This window comes from Anas platyrhynchos, chromosome 3 (genome assembly GCF_047663525.1).
Source record: "Anas platyrhynchos isolate ZD024472 breed Pekin duck chromosome 3, IASCAAS_PekinDuck_T2T, whole genome shotgun sequence".
In the NCBI taxonomy this organism is placed as follows: domain Eukaryota; kingdom Metazoa; phylum Chordata; class Aves; order Anseriformes; family Anatidae; genus Anas; species Anas platyrhynchos.
The window spans coordinates 50,854,470-50,873,342 of record NC_092589.1 but is presented as its reverse complement, the minus strand read 5'-3'; the positions used below and the strand labels follow the sequence as shown (position 1 = coordinate 50,873,342).

At 47.7% G+C, this 18,873-nt stretch overlaps 1 protein-coding gene across 1 annotated transcript in view; it reads left to right on the top strand.

Moving 5' to 3' along the window:
- Positions 1–3,779: 3,779 nt before the first annotated feature.
- Positions 3,780–18,873, top strand: part of FNDC1 (fibronectin type III domain containing 1) — a 64,959-nt gene continuing 49,865 nt past the window's right edge. The window contains exon 1 of the mRNA XM_038176665.2: positions 3,780–3,975. Within this exon, the coding sequence (XP_038032593.1) occupies positions 3,891–3,975 (85 nt within the window). The 5' untranslated portion in view covers positions 3,780–3,890. The remainder of the gene's footprint in view (positions 3,976–18,873) is intronic.

Sequence of the window (18,873 nt, the reverse complement as noted above, 5' to 3'; positions counted from 1 at the left end):
AGGCTGATAAAAAAGCGAGAAAAATGACTGAATGAAAGAATCTTAGAATAAATAGACGAATGTAATGAACTTCTGGAAATATTCTGAAGGCAGGGTTGTTATTTTAGACACATGACTGGAGTTTGGATTAGGCCTACGGGAATTACTAATTTTTCAGTTTCTATGTCAAAACAAAAAATTGGAATTTCTTCAGATCAGCTACAGTGACACACGTTTTTGATCTTTTCTTTTCTTTCTTTTTTTTGTTTTGTTTTGTTTTGTTTTCCTCCCTGGAGTGAAAAAAAAAAAAAAAAAAAAAAGAGCTGATGGAGATGTTCTGCTTGGTCCTAAGATACTGGAGGAGCACGAGGGGAGCATCAGTGTACAGCTGCAAGCCACCATGGCCCTTGGTTTAGCCGCTGCTGGGTGGTTTGGGCCTGCAACACTCAGCGGGCAGGCAGCAGGCTGGCACTGAATTCCTTCCCCATTTGCCAGCCCATGCTGACCATAAACCCATTGTCCCGAATGAAGCCATGGCTCTTCCCAACTGCTGTGCCGAGCTGCTCTGCATTGTGCGTTCTGCTCAGCCTTCACCATTTTGGTGGGACACCGGGTGCCCGGCCTGAGGCCCTGGAAGCCATTTTATCAGGGCTTGCACTCTGGACCAAGGTGTGCCCACATGGCATGAGCAGGCCTTGTGGCGTCTACCAGGGGGACATGGGGACACCTCAGGTCGTGCTATTAGGTGCTGCAGGGCCGGAAGCCAAGCTGCCTTGATGTGGCTTTGTGTGAAAGAGGAGATGCCGAATGGAGCACAACAGAAGTAGTGCTGAGCATTTTGACCCCGAGTCAAACATCAGGATTTCTGTAAACAGAAAGGCAGAGAAAAGGCGTAGTTTCAGACACAAACAGCTCAAAAAGCAAGAAACACCAGCTCCAGGGCTGCCTGAAAGTCCTTAGCTGCTCCATGTCCATGTGCCCACATTCTTGAATGACACGATTGCCTCTTCTTTCATCTCTGCCTAAATGAGCCTGCTGGCTGGGCTCACAAGAATCCAGGCTGTGCTGACATTCAGCTGGTAGTTTCACTCAACTTGAACACTTAACTTTTCAGTTTCATCCGATGATTTTTCTTTTTAAAAGTATGTAGAAGCTGAATGGGCTGAATACCCCAAACAGCCTCATGAACACGGGCCTGAACCATCTCGTTATTAAAACAATCAAATTCTTTCTTCTGGGAAAGTTATCAAAACATATAAATGGAAGTAATTAACAAATACATTAAAGACACTGTGCAGACAGACACTGATCAACAGAAGAAAAGAAAAAGTTCAGCGAATAAATTATTGACTACTAGTGAAGTGCTTGTAACAAGTACATATTCTACATTGTCTTCTTTTTTCAGCATTCTAATAAAAAATGAACATAAAGTTCATTTTATGTGAGGCAGCTGTCTGTGCTTCTACCACCTGTGCATACACTAATGCTGAAAGAGGACAACCTGCAAGGAAGGGGGTGGTTAACAGGAGTTTTATGTGACTAGAAGGTATTACCTGGCTCTCTTTCAGCCTCTTTTTCTCTCTGCTACTGGTCTCCAACAGAATTGTGTGCTTCAATTCAAAAGCATTATATGATTACTGTTTAATTTTCCATTCATCTTGACGTGATATAGGTGCTTTGGCTTACACGTATAAGTAATCCTTGTACTTTTTGCAGGTTTAAACTGATGGAAAATGTTTGCTGGACAAGGGTCTAAAATCTTTTAAACAATGTTGTGATGAGCAATAAACTCCATTAGCATAAGTGTTCAGAAACTCCTTTAGCAGCATTTAATGCAGCGGTCTTACTTTCTCATGCATTAATAAGGGAAATGTCACTGTAATTTAGTGAAAGGCTGCTGTGTTTTCACTTGGATCTGAAGCTGAGATTGCAGCCTGTGTGGAAGCCAGCTCTCTTAGACAGTCACCACAAGTCAGCAGCAGCAGATGTGGCTTTAGCTGCTGGGTGCTGAACCATTCCTATGCCACAGCCCATGCTGCCACATCCATACCTATATTAATGCTGGGGCTGAAGCCTGCTTGGGACATGAAGCCTGCATTCATGTCCATGTCCATGATCTGGGCTGCATAGGCAGTAAACTCACTGTCCAGAACCCTTGAAGTTTACTATAAATATCTGGGCAATACGGATTACTGATTTTCTTCTTTTACACGCCATTGTCTGTCTTTCTCTTCTATTTATAAACCTGCCTCTACAAACTGGTGGGATTACCATTCATATCCAGAGACTATTTTTCTTTTGCATTGATGACAAATATTCTGGAAGTCAAAGTTGAAGAGTTTTGATTGCCAAAAGCTGTTTCATTAGCTGGTATAATTAGCAGAGTGCAAAAGAGGATCAAAAGAAAATGAGGCAAGAAGCTCTGCCAGCTAACGATCTGCTCCAGTGAGTTTTTTAGAAAGCCAGAAAGCCAGCTCCTAATGTGCTGCAACTTCTCTGCTCTGGGGTTTTCAGCATACAGTGATTATTTACCTGGCCACATATGGCTTGAAAGACAAGTGTTTGCATAAGCAAAAGAGTAAGAATCAGCAATCCCAACTATCCCTTGTCTCGGTTTGGGCTGCAAGTTAATCCTAGCTGTTACGTTAATGTCAGTTCGGCTAATGGATAATTACAGAAATCACCTTTACAGGAAAATAAATAAATAAATAAATAAATAAATAAATAAATAAATTCCACATTACCATAAGAACAAGTCCATACTCATTGAAACTTGGTGTCCTGCTTGATTCACGAGTTGTTCACATTCCTGATGGAATTCTGCCTTTTATGTGAAGAACCTCTCAGGTGCACAGCACATACAGGTGAGCAGGCTGGGCAATTTCACCCAGGCAGATGGCTGCTCTCCTGCATATCTCAATCCTCTATCTCTGCTGGATGCACTTGGACCAGGTGGGCAGTGAGGAAATACAAAGATTTTCAGTGGGTGGGTGCTTGAGGGGGTTTCTGAGGCTGTGCCTCCTGCCTTGCCAGGTACTGAGCATCACATTTTCTCTTAAGGGCAAGTGCAGATGTTCCTTTCAATATACTGGCTCAGCCTTCTTGTCCAATATCTGCATCCTCTGCAATTTCCAAATGATCACCCTGTCCAACAACAACTTCTTCACCAGTAAAGGCTCTTTCTGAAGATTTTAGGCAGGATTTGGTATTCTGTGGTGCCAATGATCCCAAACTCTAATAGATCTTTTACTCAGTTATATTTGCTAAAAAATCGGACCCAAACATTCAGATCCATCTCTTGTTTTTCATTTCCCTAGTTTCCATGTCTTGCTAGAGGAGGTTACCTTCTCCCAGGAACAGCTGGTGCCCCCGTGAGAGCTGTATGCTGTCAGTGTTCAAGTCAGTCCCTGATTCCTAAACCAGAAAAGGTGCTTAAACTTAGCACTTTGGGTGCAGGTGGCATTTAACACACGAGGCTGGAAGCCAAGGGAGCCGGGGACTAACGGAGCAGTGATGCCCAGGCACCAGGGGCATCGTCCAGAGCAACGAGTTGAGCCCTGAAAAGCACGGAGAGCAAGAAGAGGAGCCCTGGAGCAGGTGCTCCCGGCGGCGGAGGCGCAGACCGAGCACAGACGGGAGCCGGCTCCCGAGCACCTGCCGCGGGCAGCGCCGCCGGCGGGGCCCCGGCGGCTCGGGGCAGGTGCTCGGGGACCGGCCGCGGGGCTGCGAGCGGGGGCGGGCCGGGGGGCCGGGGCCGTCGGGGGGCGGAGGGCAGGCGGCCGCCTCGGCGGGGCCGCCCCGCTGCAGTGTCCCGGCAGCCCGGGAGGAGGAGACGGCGGGGCGCGCAGCGAGCAGCGGGGCAGCCCCGCGGAGACGAACGGCAGCTCCGCGCCCCGCCGCTCCCCGGCCCCATGGCGGCGCCCCCCGCCGCCCCGCCGCCGCTCCCGCTGCTGCTGCTGCTGCTGCTGCTCGCCGCCCTGCCGCCCTCCGCCGCAGGTAGGCTGCAGCCCCCCGGGGATGGGGGAGCCGGGGACGGGGACCCGCTGCCTCTCGGAGTTGCGCTGCTGGAGGTGGAGGGGGGGTCTCCCCTCGTGCTTCCAGCCCCGGGGGTGCCCGCTGCTGTGGGGCCGGGTTATGAGCCCCGCTGACCGGGCTGAGCCCCCCGCAGACCGGGCTGAGCCCCGCAAACCGGGCTGAGCCCCTAACTGGGGGTGGGAGGGCAAAGGGGTCCCCCCACTCCCCAGCCCCGCCGTCCGAGCCCCGCGCATCGCTCGCTCCAGGAGCTTTAGAGAGTCAAGGGCTGCTGTCAGGGTTTTCCCGGCTCTCCGAGTCCGATTTAAGGCGCTCTCGAGGTGGGGTCCGGGTGTGCGACTTCAGGTCTTCCCCGTCCCTTCCTGGGGAGAAGCGAGCAGCCGGGGCGCCGAAGCCCCCGCTTGCACCGCGGGCGATGCCGAGCCCCGAAGCAGCGGGAGCCTGTGCCCACGGGGCACGGCTGGTGGCAGGGCTCAGGGGGACGCAGCGGGGCTGTTCCAGCACCAGGCTTTTACCGCTGGGTCACGGTGACCGGGGCGGTATGGGGACACCCGCTCCCCCGCTCCAGATGTGGAGCCTGCAGGGTGAAGGCTGGCAGCATCTCCCCCCCGGCAGCCCTGGGCCAGGTGGCAGAGCCCAGACCTGATGTCACCCGGGTCAGCTAAATACATTGGGAGCGTCTGTTTGACCCGGACCAAGAGAAGGAAGGGTCCTTGCGGCAGGTTTGCAGACCCTGCTCAGCCTCTCTCTGTGGGGCGCCTGGATTGCGGGGCGCACGGCTGCAGTTTACAGGGGGCTGAGCGCTTTGCTGGCGGGTGCCCCTATACCCAGGGTTGTCATCTCTGTGTGATGTGCTGTGCCCATGCAGAATGAGCCTGGGATTGCTTCCCTGGGAGCGGGTTTGTAGTAGTGCTGCTTCGTGGCAGTGGGAGATGGATGGGGAAGGGGATCGGCTGACCCTGGGGCTGCCTTCTGGGGAGCCAGAGAAAGAGGGAAGGGAGCAGGGGAGGTGGCGTGCTGACGGCACGGGCAGCGTCCGTGAGAAACATCATAGCCTGTGAGGGAAGGGGGTTAGCTGTTGAACACGGGCAGGCTTTCGCTTGTCTGACTGTAATGCCTAAAGTGATTCTAGGGGAGGCTGAAACTTTGCTGAGACTTTTGGATGGAACATCCACACAGTCTGTCTTCGTTTGCAGTCACACAGCAGTGTGCTGTAACGCCAAGCCAATTCCTGAGCGAACACAAATGTCTTGGCATGGTGCTGCATAAAGTGCTGCGTGCTTCCCGCTGCAGACCTCCAGAGCACACCAAAACCTGCGAGAGGGGATCACTGGGCTGCTGACCCCAGGGCAGCTGTGCAGGACACGGGTGCAGGCTGCACGGCTGCTCCTCATCCCTGGCAGCATGCAGGCCATGCAGAGCATGCACCACTTTCCTCCTGCCTGGAGAGCAAACTGTGCCCTGAGCAAGTGCAGCCTTAGACAGGAGGGCTGGTGGGTCCTGTCCCGCAGGGTGAAACCCACTGCTGGGTGCCTTTGCTTCCCCTGGTTCTGCTCTCACATCTTCAAGCTGCATTCTCAGTGATCCCTCCCTGTTCTCCTTTCCTTGCCTTGCCAGCCTCTGGGCTGTTGAGGTGACCTGTCCCAAATTCTCTCAGCATTTTGGAGCCTTTGCCAGGGCTTCTTGTCCCTCCCTGGGGGACAGGGACTGCCTTGGCTCAGCAAAGGGGACTGCGACAAAGGAAGGGGAAGAGCCCTGCATTTTTTGTCTGTGGAAAGAAAGAAAAAAGATTTTCCCCTGCGAGGTCTGGCCGTGGACTGGTGCTATAATTGACTGTGCTTCTGTTCATCAAAATAGAAAGCTGGTGTGGAGCCTGAGCCCAGGCTTGCTGTGGGCAGGCTCTCGGGCCAAGGAAGCGACAGAGAAGGGTGTTGTGCTGGAGCCAGGTTAGGGGGAGATCCTGTCTGTGCACTGCCAAGAGAGATTTTTGTTGCCTGCTGCCAGATCCTGCATGTGGAAGGACGTCGAGCACATACTGACAGGCAGCTGATGGAAAGCTCTCTTGTAGAAGCTCTCCTTGGTTGCCTTTGCACACAGAATATTTAAGCACCATCAGCAGGAGAAATCTGGGAGGGAATTAAGCAGAGGCTGGGCTCAGACTGAGAGCCTTGCTGACAGGAGATCCAACTCTCATTTTCCCTCCTTGTCCAGACTGCGTGACATAAACAGAGAAAGCCGTGGGGTCTCCAAGGGAACTTTCCACTTTATTTAGCTCTAAGGAATGTATCTTCTCAGTTATTTAGGACAATGCTGTAATGCTCTTAACTGTATAGCTCTGTACCAGTCTCTGGGTGTGTCAGAGGTATGAAAGCCCTTGTGCTGTCCAAGTCTGCAATTCCAGCTCTTCAGACAGCACGTGGACCAAGGTTGGCTTGGACATATGGTTAAGAAGATGCTTTCAGAAACTAGAGAAGCAAAATACAGGGGGGCTGTATAGATCATGAAGAAAAAGAAAAAAGAAAAAGAAAAAAAAATGAAAAAGAAAAAAAATGAAAAAGCAAAAAGGAAAAAGAAAAAAGGAAAAAGGAAAAAGAAAAAAAAAAAAGAAAAAGAAAAAGAAAAAGAAAAGAAAAAAAAAAAAAAAAAAAAAACAACAAGAAAAAGACATGGCATGCATTTTCTGTACCTGCAGAGGGAATGGGATCTTGTCCGTATGACCCAGCGCACTGAGTGAGCATTCATGTGTCCCGAAACTGTAGCTCCCCCCTTGGACACGTGCAGTGCCTAAGTGACGCTGACATTTCTCATGCAGGACACTGAACGGTCGATGTGGCTTCTGAGTCTCCAGGTACCTGGAGCAGGACTTCACGTCTGCTCCAAGCGGCATGTAGCTGTCTGCAGGTGCTCTGTTGTCTTCAGACCGATGAAGCGAAGCAGCGTTTTCACCAGGTTCAGTTTCTGGTGCTCTTCTAGGGCTTGTGTGTTCTGCAGCTGGCAGCTGGGTCCCTGTGTCACCCAGCCCTCCCCATCACAGGGGGAGTGCCCAGGAGTGTGGCTTAGGTGGCACTGGGGTGTGCTGCCATCAGGTGTCGTGTCTCTTAAACTTACGCTGGTATGGGTCAGGTGTAGGTAGGAGTCCCGCTGTCCTCCCTGACAGGACCCTTTTCTTTACCAAGCCATGCTTGGTAGCCAGTGTGTGATGCCAAATACTCACAAACCCGCAGCCAAACCAGCGCCTTCTTTTTCCTGGCTTTGAAATCTCAGCATAAACTTACCCTGGTTGAGCCCCCTGTCTCTGTAAGTCACTATTCCTGGCTCCCCCTCACTTGCCCAAGCAAACCATCCATACCAGGATGATAATGACCTCCCGTTTTGTGCCCGGCTCCTGCAGGGTGTGTGGAGAGTGAGCCGATGCGGCTCCCACAGACCCTGGAGGCACGGAGCAGGTGAAGTGGCCACTTCTTCACCAGGAAGGGTGCAGGTGTTTGGTTTCCTTCCCACTCGTGCAGCTCGGCGCTGCTTTCTCCCTACGCTGCATGCAAACCATGCTCCAGTGCAGCCTTGAGAGGGCACTCGTATCACTGCAGACACAGCACGGGGCCGGCTCCCTTCAGCAGGTACCAGCCCCAATCTCTCCTGGCACATCCCTGCTTGTCTTCTCCATCGTGCAGCGCTGGGAGGCAGCGGCTGTATTGCCTTTCCTCCTTTGAGTGCAGCCGATGCTTGGTTTGCTCGGAGCAGGGAGGGCTTTGGGGCCAGCCGTCTGTATTTTGGCTACATCTGCACTGTAGCTTCCGAGGAGAAGCATGGTTCAAGTGTTCAGGGCAGTAAGGGAGCAACTGGATGGTTCTCTGCTCTGTATGAGCAATACAAAGCCTTTGAACTTGGGTTTACACTTTCCTATATATTTGCTGTATTTCGCTTGCTCTGATGTACGGTTGGCTCCAAAAGCCTACAGTCTGTGTTGAATGTTCACAGGCTGCAGTGCCAAAATAATCACTGCCAGGATCAAGACAGTGGCTTAAAAAGCCCAAGATTTAAAAAATGAGAAGGGCTGAGATGTTTTGCTGTGCTGTCTGTTCTCTGGGACATTCATTCCTAAGCTTTCCTCTGCGCCCCGGACACATAGGGCTAGGATGGTTTGGCCTGCATCCCCACTGCCCAGCCCTCCTCCAAAGGGGCATTTACACCAGTGAGGGGTTTTGGGAAGACTGCATGTCTGTCTGTCTGGGCTCCTGAAGCTCTGATCCCAGCTCCCAGATTTTTTCCTAGCTGCTGGCAGTGGCAGCGCCTGTCGGCAGCACCTCCTTAGTAGGATTCATTTCCTCTGGGGACGCACAGGCACCTGGAAAGTGTCAGGTTTCCCTGGTAAGCTTGAGAGAAGCCTGGAATGAAAGGGAGCCGCGGACCACACGCTTGAGCGCTTAACTGCTATGCTGGTAGCAGAGTTAACAAGGGCAACATCAAAGGGGGGTTTCATGGTGCCTCCTCCTTGCGTGGTCTTGGCCAGCGTGGCGAGAGGGGAGGTTGTGCTGACAGCTGCTGTGTCTCCTGTCGCCAGCAGGACCTGTGTGGGCATCTCCCTGCCCTCCACCTCCTCATTCCCTCCACCTCCTCTGTGCTGGGGGGTCCTTTTCTCTCTGGTACACACCTCTCTTTGGACCTCTCCTTCCTCATCCTTCTCTCCCAAGGCAGGCAGCTGCTGGCTTTCTGACATACACAGCTTGGCTGACTGATTCCTCTTCCACGAATTCATAGGTCTGCTCTCTGGGATATAACGCAGGGCCTTCTCTCCTCTACCCCTCAGAGGTTCTGTAAGCATGTGCTCAGGGTTGAGCATGTTTCATACTGTTCACAATAGTGCGTGGGGCAGTGCCGTGGCTTGCTTTGGGGATAATTACCATGTCAGTGGCTACGGTACTCCAGCATTTATGTAGCAGCAGCAGGACATAAACAGCTACCACAAATGAAGGGAAATGATCTGTAAAATCCAGAGCCTGTGGGATGCCTATTGGCCCTGTTTTTTTCCTGGATTTCCTGGTTCTCCAAGTCTTGTGCCAAAGGAACCTAAGCAACCTTCAGTGTCTCTGAAATTGGTCTGTATATGTGGCTGCATTTCACTGCAGGGCTTACGTTTGGCAGAGTTGGTCTGCATTTGGAGCAGATAGCCCTAAGCAGTGGTGAAATGGAGTTGAAAGAATGACATCAGTAATGTATAAATTATATCCTAAACAGAGAAGTTTTCCTAAACTAAAAAAATATTAGTTACATCAGAAGAAATACCGAAACTGTGTAGTAAGGAAGTCACTCCAAGCTTCTCCTTGCTCTGGAAGAAAGCCTGAAATGTGCATCCAAACCAAACTACGTACCTGTTAGAAGGTGGCTGGGAGAAATGCACGTTTTACATCACTACTCTTTGAGGCGTAACTTGATCATCAAATCTACTCTTCATTAAACAGAGAAAATTACCCTTTGAGGACTGTGGAGTGTGTTCCTCTCTCATTGTTCCAGCACAGCTATTTCACTCTTACTCAGTCATCAAGTCCTTTTGGGCATCTCACGTCAGTCCCTGTTCCAGCAAATCTTTCCGACTGTTGTATTCTTTTGGCGTTAAACTGATTATTTTTCCACTGCAGGAGTCAGTCCTTCTTAATATATATGTCTTCTGTGAAGTAAGAGGCAACTATTCAAATGGTTATTTGTCGTCATGTTTACTACATACTTGGCTGCAGTGTTTTTGGCTGAAATTCTTTTTTGGAAGAAAGGGCAGAAATCCTGGAGCTGGAATGTTGGTTTTCCCATTCGTTTGTCTCAGAAAGGGAGGGGGGAAAAAAAAGAAAGACAAACACAAGAGAAAGTAAATTAGCCACATAATTTCTGTGGGTATTCTGTAACAAAGTGCTTCATCACTCTGGACAGACAGATGGAAGGCCAGTTTTAGATGCTGCTGTTCCTGCTGGATAGTGTCTTGCTTCACGTGGCAGCCCCACTGAAATCCATCACAGCTCCAGAATCAGGCCCTGTGCGAACAACCAAGCTGAGCTTTCACATAGTCTAAATGTCTTTCCCTTTTGTCACCTTTTGAAGCCGTGCCAAGTTTGGTGACATAATAGTGCAGCTTTTAGCGCTGGATCCTTTGCAGATGGCCCCTCGTCTCATGCACAGAGGGGACGTAGCAGCTTGAAGCCGGCTTGGCAGAGGGCTTGCAGCACTTTGCAGGAGTAGGTGCTCTGGGTTTTGTGTTTGCAGTGCTATGATCTGTGTCAGCCAAGCTTTGCATCAGCTTCTCTCATAGCTGTGTCCTTAGCTTGATGTTTCTGGTCTCCCAAAGTAAATGTATTATAAACAATTTAAGAGCGAATGGCAGTGATAGAAAGGCTCCATCTGGCTTGGCTGGACTGGGACTTTAATGTGATTTTGAGTTGCATGTGTTTTTAATACACATATTTGGTAAGTGTCTGAGGTCTCATTACTGGGAAGGTGGGCTGGGGATCAGAAGACCCGGTTCCATTTGTAGTTAGAGACAAACTTCCAGTGACATCTCACCTTTCCGCAGCTCCATTTCCCCTGTTGTAAAGGCATTCAGAATGCTTTTTCCACATTGTGGTGCCTGAGTACTGCCCAGCCTAAGCCACTGGTCTCTTCCACTTGAGGCTCTCCCTGTCCTCTGAGGGCAGCTGTACTGTATAAAGGTGCAGGACGATAAATTCATCTCAGTGGTCAGGTCATGTTTCTCTGGTCAAAGGCTGTGAGTGCAGATTTGGAGAGCCTGAAAATGCAAAGAGTAGCCCAGCCCTTCTGCTTTCCAGTCCTCCCAGTCAGTAAACTTCAGGGTCGGCTTGGGACTGTTTAGAAAGTGATTCTTAGTTCCTGTTTTTTGCTGACTTAATTTGTTAAATTTGCAAGTGAAATGATTTACAGTTGATCTAGATACTTTCTGTGCTGTAGGATCTAGGATTCTAGGGGCACCTGGAAGTGTCTGGTGCATACAGGCACAGGAGAAGTACGTCAGTTCCCTCAGGAAAGACCAGAAAATGAAACGCAACAGAAAAATAAGCTCCTCTGTGAGTGCACAGCTAAAGCAATGAAAACTTAGAAAGTGTGAACTCGAAACAGCAGTGTTAGCAAGCCAAATACTCTTGTGAGACGTGTGAGACGATGTAGCATGTTGCTCGCAATGCGGTGACCACCACGGCAAGCTCTGGGCTCCTGCTGTTTGCTCCTCTTGGCTGCCACTGCTCCAGGCAGTGCTGCCAGAGCCTGGGCGCCTGCTCCAGGCTGCTGCTGGGCCCACTGCTCAGCAGGCATGGCTGGCGTCCTGGTGACGGCCCTTCTGGAGCAACATGACAGCCATTTACTGCCACCAGATGCCTGGGACCACCTGATGGCCTGAGCTACCCTGTAGGAGCTCAGGCCCAGCCTGACAAGTGCCATGCCCTTAGTTGTGCTGGCTGCTGAGTGCCCAGCAACTCTGTAAATGTACTCGTTTTCCTCTGTAAAACCAGCTGTTTAGATCCCTCTCAGGGAGGGAAGCTGAGTGGTATGGGACACTGCGGGGTCCTGCTCACCTTTGGGACCACACCATGCAGGCCGGGCTGGAAACCTGCAGCTCATGTTGGGAGGTCTAAATGGGAATGAGAGAGAAGTCTTGGAGGGGTGGAGATGGACTTCAGACCGCCGCTTTAGCAAAGTTAAAAGAGAAATGGCGTTGTATTTGTTTATGTCTTTCCTTGGGATGGTGACAAGGATTTTGGGGTGGTTGTTCTTAAGGAAGCCTCGTTGGCCTGTGGTCAGAGAGCATAGTGGGGAAGCAGGAAGGCAGTTCCTAACTTAGGGTGTATGATGGTTATGGGTGTCCTGGGCAAGACCATGAGGTAGTCTGAGTACGTTAAGGTCTCAGGATAGTGGGAGGTCTGTGTGATTTTAAGAATATACAGAGCTGACACCATGGAGAAACAGGCTTAATGGGAGCACTGCAGGGCACTTGTCATGTTCAAGTGTGAGACTTTTTTTTTTTTTTTTTTTTTTCACAACAAAATGTTTGGCATTGGCACTAACATTTGCATTCTGATAGCTTTTGTAATGCTGGCTCCCTTTTTATTTAGTAATTTTCTCCTTCAGGACTCCTGGTTGTCAGTTCCTGGAGTTTCTTATCATTAGATGGATTTAGATTAGTTTGGGATTGCTTGTCTGCCAGAGCAGAGAATATCCTGGGTGTGAGGATGGCTCTGGGCTGGGCTTCCCACAGGGCTTTGTGTTAAAAAGGCTGGCAATATCTTCAGCTGCAGGCAGACAAAACTTTCCATTGTGCACACAAACATCTCCATGATACGCAGTCATATACAACCCATGGGCTTGCTTCTGGGCATCCAAAAATAAGGATGTGAGTGCAGTGGAGAGAGCTGAAGTGAGAGCTCAGATGATTGAAGGACCCCAGGTTCTGACGGGGGCAAGCATCCAAGTAGCTGCTGAGTTAGTATGGTCCTTCTGAAAGAGGGGTTGCTTTAGGAGAAGGGTGATTCATTTTGGCATGTTGCCACCACTCAACCTGCTGCTTTCCTTGGGGAGAAGGAAGATTTTTCCTAAGACTGGAGGCTGTGGAATAAGTTGTTTATAATTGCAGTAAGGATGTCAGAAACAAACCCCAATCAAAATGTAACAGCCTCCGTGAAAGCAGTGATAGGGTTTGCAAGATTTTTGGCAATGACAAACGATCTATTTGGTTCTTACAGCAAGAGAGGCCTCCTGAAAATATGTAACTTGAGATGCTTGTGCTGTATAAATATTTTGGGGCTTTATGTATTTATTTTAACTTCTATTTCTACAAGCATTCCCTGTAAAAATGGAGAGAGCAAATATTAGAACTTTGAAATGTCTGCAGGAGCTTTTGAGTATTTTGGGGTATCTTTGTGTGGAAGGAAATCACTGTGTTTCAGGAAGCTTTGCTACTTTAATGAAATGTTTTTGATTCTAAATGGTAGCAGATGGCCAATCCAGAATATGGTAGCAAATTGCTTAAGCTGCTTGTAGAGCAGCTCAAACTTCTTTGCCTTGCCAGTAGTGACCAGCCTTGGTTAGAGGGACCAAAGCTAGGGCTTTGTCTTTGCTGGCACTGCAGGGCTGCTGCCCCAGTGTTGGCTGTACAGAACATCTATATCCAGGCTGCCTGTAACAAAGCTGAAAACATCTACTTGCATGATGGGTAGGTCTAGTTGAAGCCCTGTGATGGTAGAAGTTGTTCCTGTCATGGAAACAAAGGTTGATTTTGAGCAAGAGCTCATTATAGGAGCTGGCCAGTGCTGGTGAAAGGATGTTCAGAGCTTGCAAGCAGTAGGCAATGCCAGGTGGGTTCTTTGGTATTCGAACCTTTCACTGCCTCTAAACTGTAGTGGTGCCAGCTCAGTGTCAGAGGTCACCTAGCTGCAAGTGGGGAGCAATTCTCAAGGCTGTGCTCATCTGAGCTGGGTTTCAAGAGCTGCTTTTCAAGGTGAAATTTCTGTGCCTCATATTTTCCCTTATGGCATGCAGGTGGTACCTAGCACAAGGATGGTCCCACTCCTGTGGGCTCTGTTTTGCGCTGGAACAGGCAGCAAATGCAAGACAAAGCTTCTTGGACTCTCAGGCTGAGAGTTGGCTTGAGAGCTCTATGCCATTGATTGTCCCTTTCTTTTTTCTTTTTTCTTTTTTTTTTTTTAAACAAAACAAAACACAAAAATCCAACTCTCAAAACCAAATGGATTGACTTGGATTTACATTCCACTGATACCAGATTTGTTGGCACAAATAACAATGATCATAAAAGCTCTGGTATTAGTAAAACCGTGTTTCCTGTTACTGGTTCCTATCCATTGGAAGAAAAAGGCAGGGTTGTTGCGTTTGTTGTTATTGAATTGGCTTTTTTTTTTTTTTTTTCTTCAATTCTGGCCACCAGAGCTGTGTTCTCACTGTGCCTGTGCCAGACCCAAGCCTGGTGACAATGCTAGATCAGCAATTGTGTCGCTCCTTTACATAGCAGAGCGCAACAAAATGCTTTTGCCTTTCCAAACAATACAATTGTGAGTCTTCAGCTGTGGACTGGGCAGGACTTTTATTTTTCTAGTTCGATGGTAGGGTTAGGTATTAGGTAAGGGTAGGTACTAACTGCCATTTTTTCTGAAATTTTTTCCCCTTTTCCCCCACTCCTTTTGTTCTGTTTTTCTCTCCCCATATTATGGGTTAGATTGTCCTGCCTCAGGGTGATTTTATTTTACTAGCAATGACCATAGTACTCCTGGAAGACCACAGTCAACATTCACAAACTAAAATTGAGATCAAAGAGCAGGTTCTGCCACTATCACTCATGCTTATCAAGTCGTACTCTCTTAGTAGTATTCCCCTGGAGTTAATGCTGGTACGTGCAACTGGAAACATAGTAAGACTGTGGAGAGATAATAAAATCTGACTCCAAATATATGCTTAAAAAAAAAAAAAAGTTAATAGTGCAGAGCTCTGTGGTTAATTCTCTACTGAAATATTTAAAAATCCCTGTATCTTTGGGAAGTCTCTAACCTCACTGGGAAGGCTGATTAGTATGCTAAAAGCCAACATCTGCCCTACTTCCCTTCCAATCAGTGTGGCCAGTGGCTGTTATTCTGAGGACAATGGTAGGAAATCGTGCTGTAGGCAAGATCTTGCTGGATGCGGGGACATTATTAGAGCCACCGCATTGCTGTGCTTGGGATACAGTGATGCTGTCACAGCTCCCTGTCCTGGAAATAGAAAACAGCTGATGCTCGTTGGCAGACCTGCTGGTGGTGATTACTGCAATGAATGGAGAGGACTTACTTCATTATAAAAGCAAATACAATAAAATATTTTATAAAGGGCATTAATGGCAGGAAAAATACATCTTCTATCCTGTCTCCCTGATTTTTTTTTTCTTTGCAGTATCAGGATTATCTTTCCCTTCACTCCTCCGTTCAAATCTCCTACTTTGTGTTCAAACATGGATGCATTAGTAATGGCAGACAGCAGTCCATGCACGTTGGTAATGAACCGGTCTGCAAAAATGGCCTCATTAGATATTTGTGTATTCAGTGGCAGATATTCCTGGCCAAACTGAGGGAGTTGGCAATGGATTCTCTTTTACAAACCTACAGAGATGTAAGGGCACCTTTTCAATACATTCAGCTGCTTTTCAAGGTTATTAATTGGGTAAAATCTTTGCTGACCATCCCAGCTAATAGCTGTCAGACCACAATGTGTACACTGACATGTGATTTGCCTTGGTTGTGCTTGCTCGGGTACGATAGCACCTACCACCTACTACCTATAATGGTACCCATAGGACTACGGATAAAGAAATGTAGAATACAGCCACATTTGCATGAAGACATTGCTTTGGACTGACTGAAGAGGTTTTCTTTCTGAAAATGAAATTAAGTAAGAAGGTTGTTTATAAGGAAGGAAAAGCTGTGCCTATCCATTTCTTTTGAGTCCAACCTTGCGGAAATCTCCTAAAAGAGGTGATAACATTATTCTGTGTTTTGTCTTGGTTTTGAACTTTGGGAGACTTGGATTGTGTGCAGCCGGCTTCCCTTTCCAGGGTACAAAGCTATGTATGTATTTTTTGAAAGACCTTTTACAATAAATAACGTGGAATAAAGTTATTTAGAACAGTCAAGGCTGGTGTTATTTCAAGACATAAAGTATGAACAGTAATATATTACAGGTAAGTAAGTAAATAATATTTTAGTGCTTTTTTTTTCTCTCTTTTTTTGTTTTCTTTTTCTTTTAGTGAGGAGGAAGAAGCAGATTTGACTGTGTTATTTTAGCATGTACTTTTTCAAATCCCTCTGAAGAAACGTAATCTCTAAGAGCTGCTAATGAAAGAACAGAGACTAATGCTGAGCCAGTGCTTTGTTCTTAGCAAACTCGTGCTTTGGGAAATTCAAACCTTTTCTGATTTATGGAAGGTTTTCAATGTGAAATATAAATGGAGAGATTTAACTTATTTTCCTTCAGTGCATGATGAAGCCTGAATTCCTACTTTCTGACTTTGTGAGTCTGAGGAATTTTTGGCAGTTTCTAGTGGAAAGTTAAAAGTGCTCTTCAACTGGAGATGGAATGGAAAAAGCTTTACATAAACATGTGAATCTCTGGTAGATTATAAAATCTGTGCTACTTTACAGGGTAAAGGAGCAGGTTTACGATATACTGAGGTGGTTTTAGAGAGAGGAGTAAACCAACCTTCATCTCTCCCCACCACCACTATGTAACTACTCCAGAGCTCTTAGGAGGAAGATTTGGTGAAGTCTGTGATGCACATAAAGGAATGAAACAAAACCAGAGCCATACCACCCAAATTGCCAAGACTTTGGATCCAAAGATGATTTTTGCTTCTGAAGTGTGTCACTGATTTTTATTTTTTTTGGTGAAAATTCCAGATAGATACCTAAAGAACAGTTGAAGCTATGAGTTTTTGGCTAGTTATGGCTTGGTTAATACTTTGTATTTCTTCCACTATTGACTAAGGTGGTGTTAAAATGTCAAAGATGAATTGTATTTTTTTTGAGCGACTTTAGAGAATGGTGCATGAAGGTGGCTGAGAGATGTAAGTTGCTGCCCTCCCACACCCCCACCCCAAATCCTGCACTCCCAAATCTGTACGAAGAAGGGCAACGTTTGACTCCTGCTTTGGGGATCTGCCATAAAACATCCCAGCATCCAAGAGCTGGGGAAGGCTTGGAAGGAAATAAGGTGTTTGAATAAGAGTATTTCATTGAATGAAACTAGGCGCAGAAAGTGTGTAATATGAACTACGCATATAAAGCTTTGTGCTTTATGGCTGTGGGTAACCACTGCTTGGTGGGGTTGGAGTGAAAGCTGGTGCAGATAGAGAACTGTGTTGCCTGCTGTGAATTTCCGTGAGCCATATCCATATCTCCCATCAGAATTATGCATAATGTTTTCTTCAGACATTGAATCCACATGTCTGCATGGCCACATTTTTTACTCAATTGCCCCTGTAACGTGCCACTGATTTTAATGAGATTGTGCTGATGTGAAAGCAAAGCAATGGAGTGGAGATTTAGGTTCATAAGAAGTGATCCAGGTGCACAGCATAACAATGCTGCTACAGTTTAGTTGGCCTCCTAATGGGCAGTGCAGTTTTAGTAGGTGTGTTTTCCTCCCTGGAGATCAATGGCCATGCCTGCAGGCAGCAGGACGCAGGTTTGGCTGGCAAGAGCACATGCTCTAGCTCTGACTTATGTCCCCTGCCAACCCACTTCAAAGCTAGCTCAGGGATGCAGGGAGGGAAAGCAGGGGTGAAGGGTATGCATGACAGCCTGGAAACAATACTCTCTCTTTCTTGCTACCTGGCATCCTTGTAGGCCCACCTACAGAGAGGCTCACCTGCAAGCTGTCTGGATGGAAGTGAGGACAAATGTGGGCATCACATCACTGCACTGAAGCCTGCCCAGGTCCCACGTCCAGGCTGGGCAGAACAGCATCATGCTGGAGAGAGGCATCTGAGTGCTTCTGACCCTGTCTGGGCCCAGGTGGACCTGTGTGGGCATCAGCTGGGGGTGCAGAAGTTCCAATTTCACAGAAGTGAAATTATGTCACAGGAGTGTCAGCTGTTAGTGCAGGAGTCAATATATTTTAAAATAAAGAGACAATCCATTGTGGTGCAAGATTTGTGTTATCTTAGTGGTTTCTTTTCCTGGTGTTGCAGATGAAATTGCCAGGCCGTTAGAGCAGGAGGAGGGTATTGCTGCTTATCACTGGTTGTGCAGCCAAAATCCTGCCTGGGATCCCAGGGGCACAGCCAGCAGCCCCACAGATCCAGGGAGCCTTTTCTTCCTCTGCCCCTGCAGCACATAGCTGACATGAGCCACTGACTTCTTGCTGGCTGAAGTGGCCCAATGCACTCAGAGAGAAGTGCAAAGTGGGCTTAAAGCCACTTTCTCTCCACTCAGGAAAGTGCTGCCTCTTGTGATACTATTGGGCTTCTTTAGTACCAAGTACACTTTTTATCCAGGGCCAACACAGTTAAAGACACCAGGATTTTTAGAGATGGCTGTGAGAAGGGTGCAAGGATTGTGCATGCATACAGACAAAACAGGGATGGCCCAGGAGAGACGTGGCTTGCACATATCTAGCACTGCTTGGCAGATTGCTATTCCATAGTGTCCATCTGTTCTCTTCAATGGATAGCATGTTTTCAACGCTTTATTTGATATCAGGACATGCGTTAAAAAAAAAAAAAAAAAAAAAAAAAAAAAAAGTAAAGACAGGTAACCATGATTTAAAAGAGGAGACTAACCAAGCAGTAGGCCTTGAGTTAGATAGGCATACTCTTTATTTTCCTGACAGAGTTTTGAGATTCCTCATTTCAGACTGTCAGGAACACATAAGTTAACTCACTGTCACTTCTGAGTAAACGAGGAATGTGAGTATGAAAGCCATGATAAATCAAAGGTGTAAATAATGTGCAGACTAGAGTCATGTGTGCAGTGTAGAATGACACAGGCTTTGAAGGAGCTGATTTTGTTCCAGAAAATGTCTTGCTGTTGCATGAGGAGCTTGGTGTGGATTCATGTCCTGTTTTTTTCAGGCATGTCTCCTGGCTGTCACTGAATTTCTGACAAGAGCTAGGGAAAAGCCTATGAAAGGATTATCTAGAAGAAAACAAGCTATATTATCTTTATCCTGTGCATCTGTCATGCTTGTGGTTGCCGTTACAGACCTCACTACTTGGAGTACCCTTAGGCTCTGATTTATCTTACGGGGCTTAAGATGTAAGTTGGTATTTGTGCTCTTTCTGCAGTTGGATGTCCATTGAGGCCTAGGAACGTGAATTTCATGCCCACTAGGATG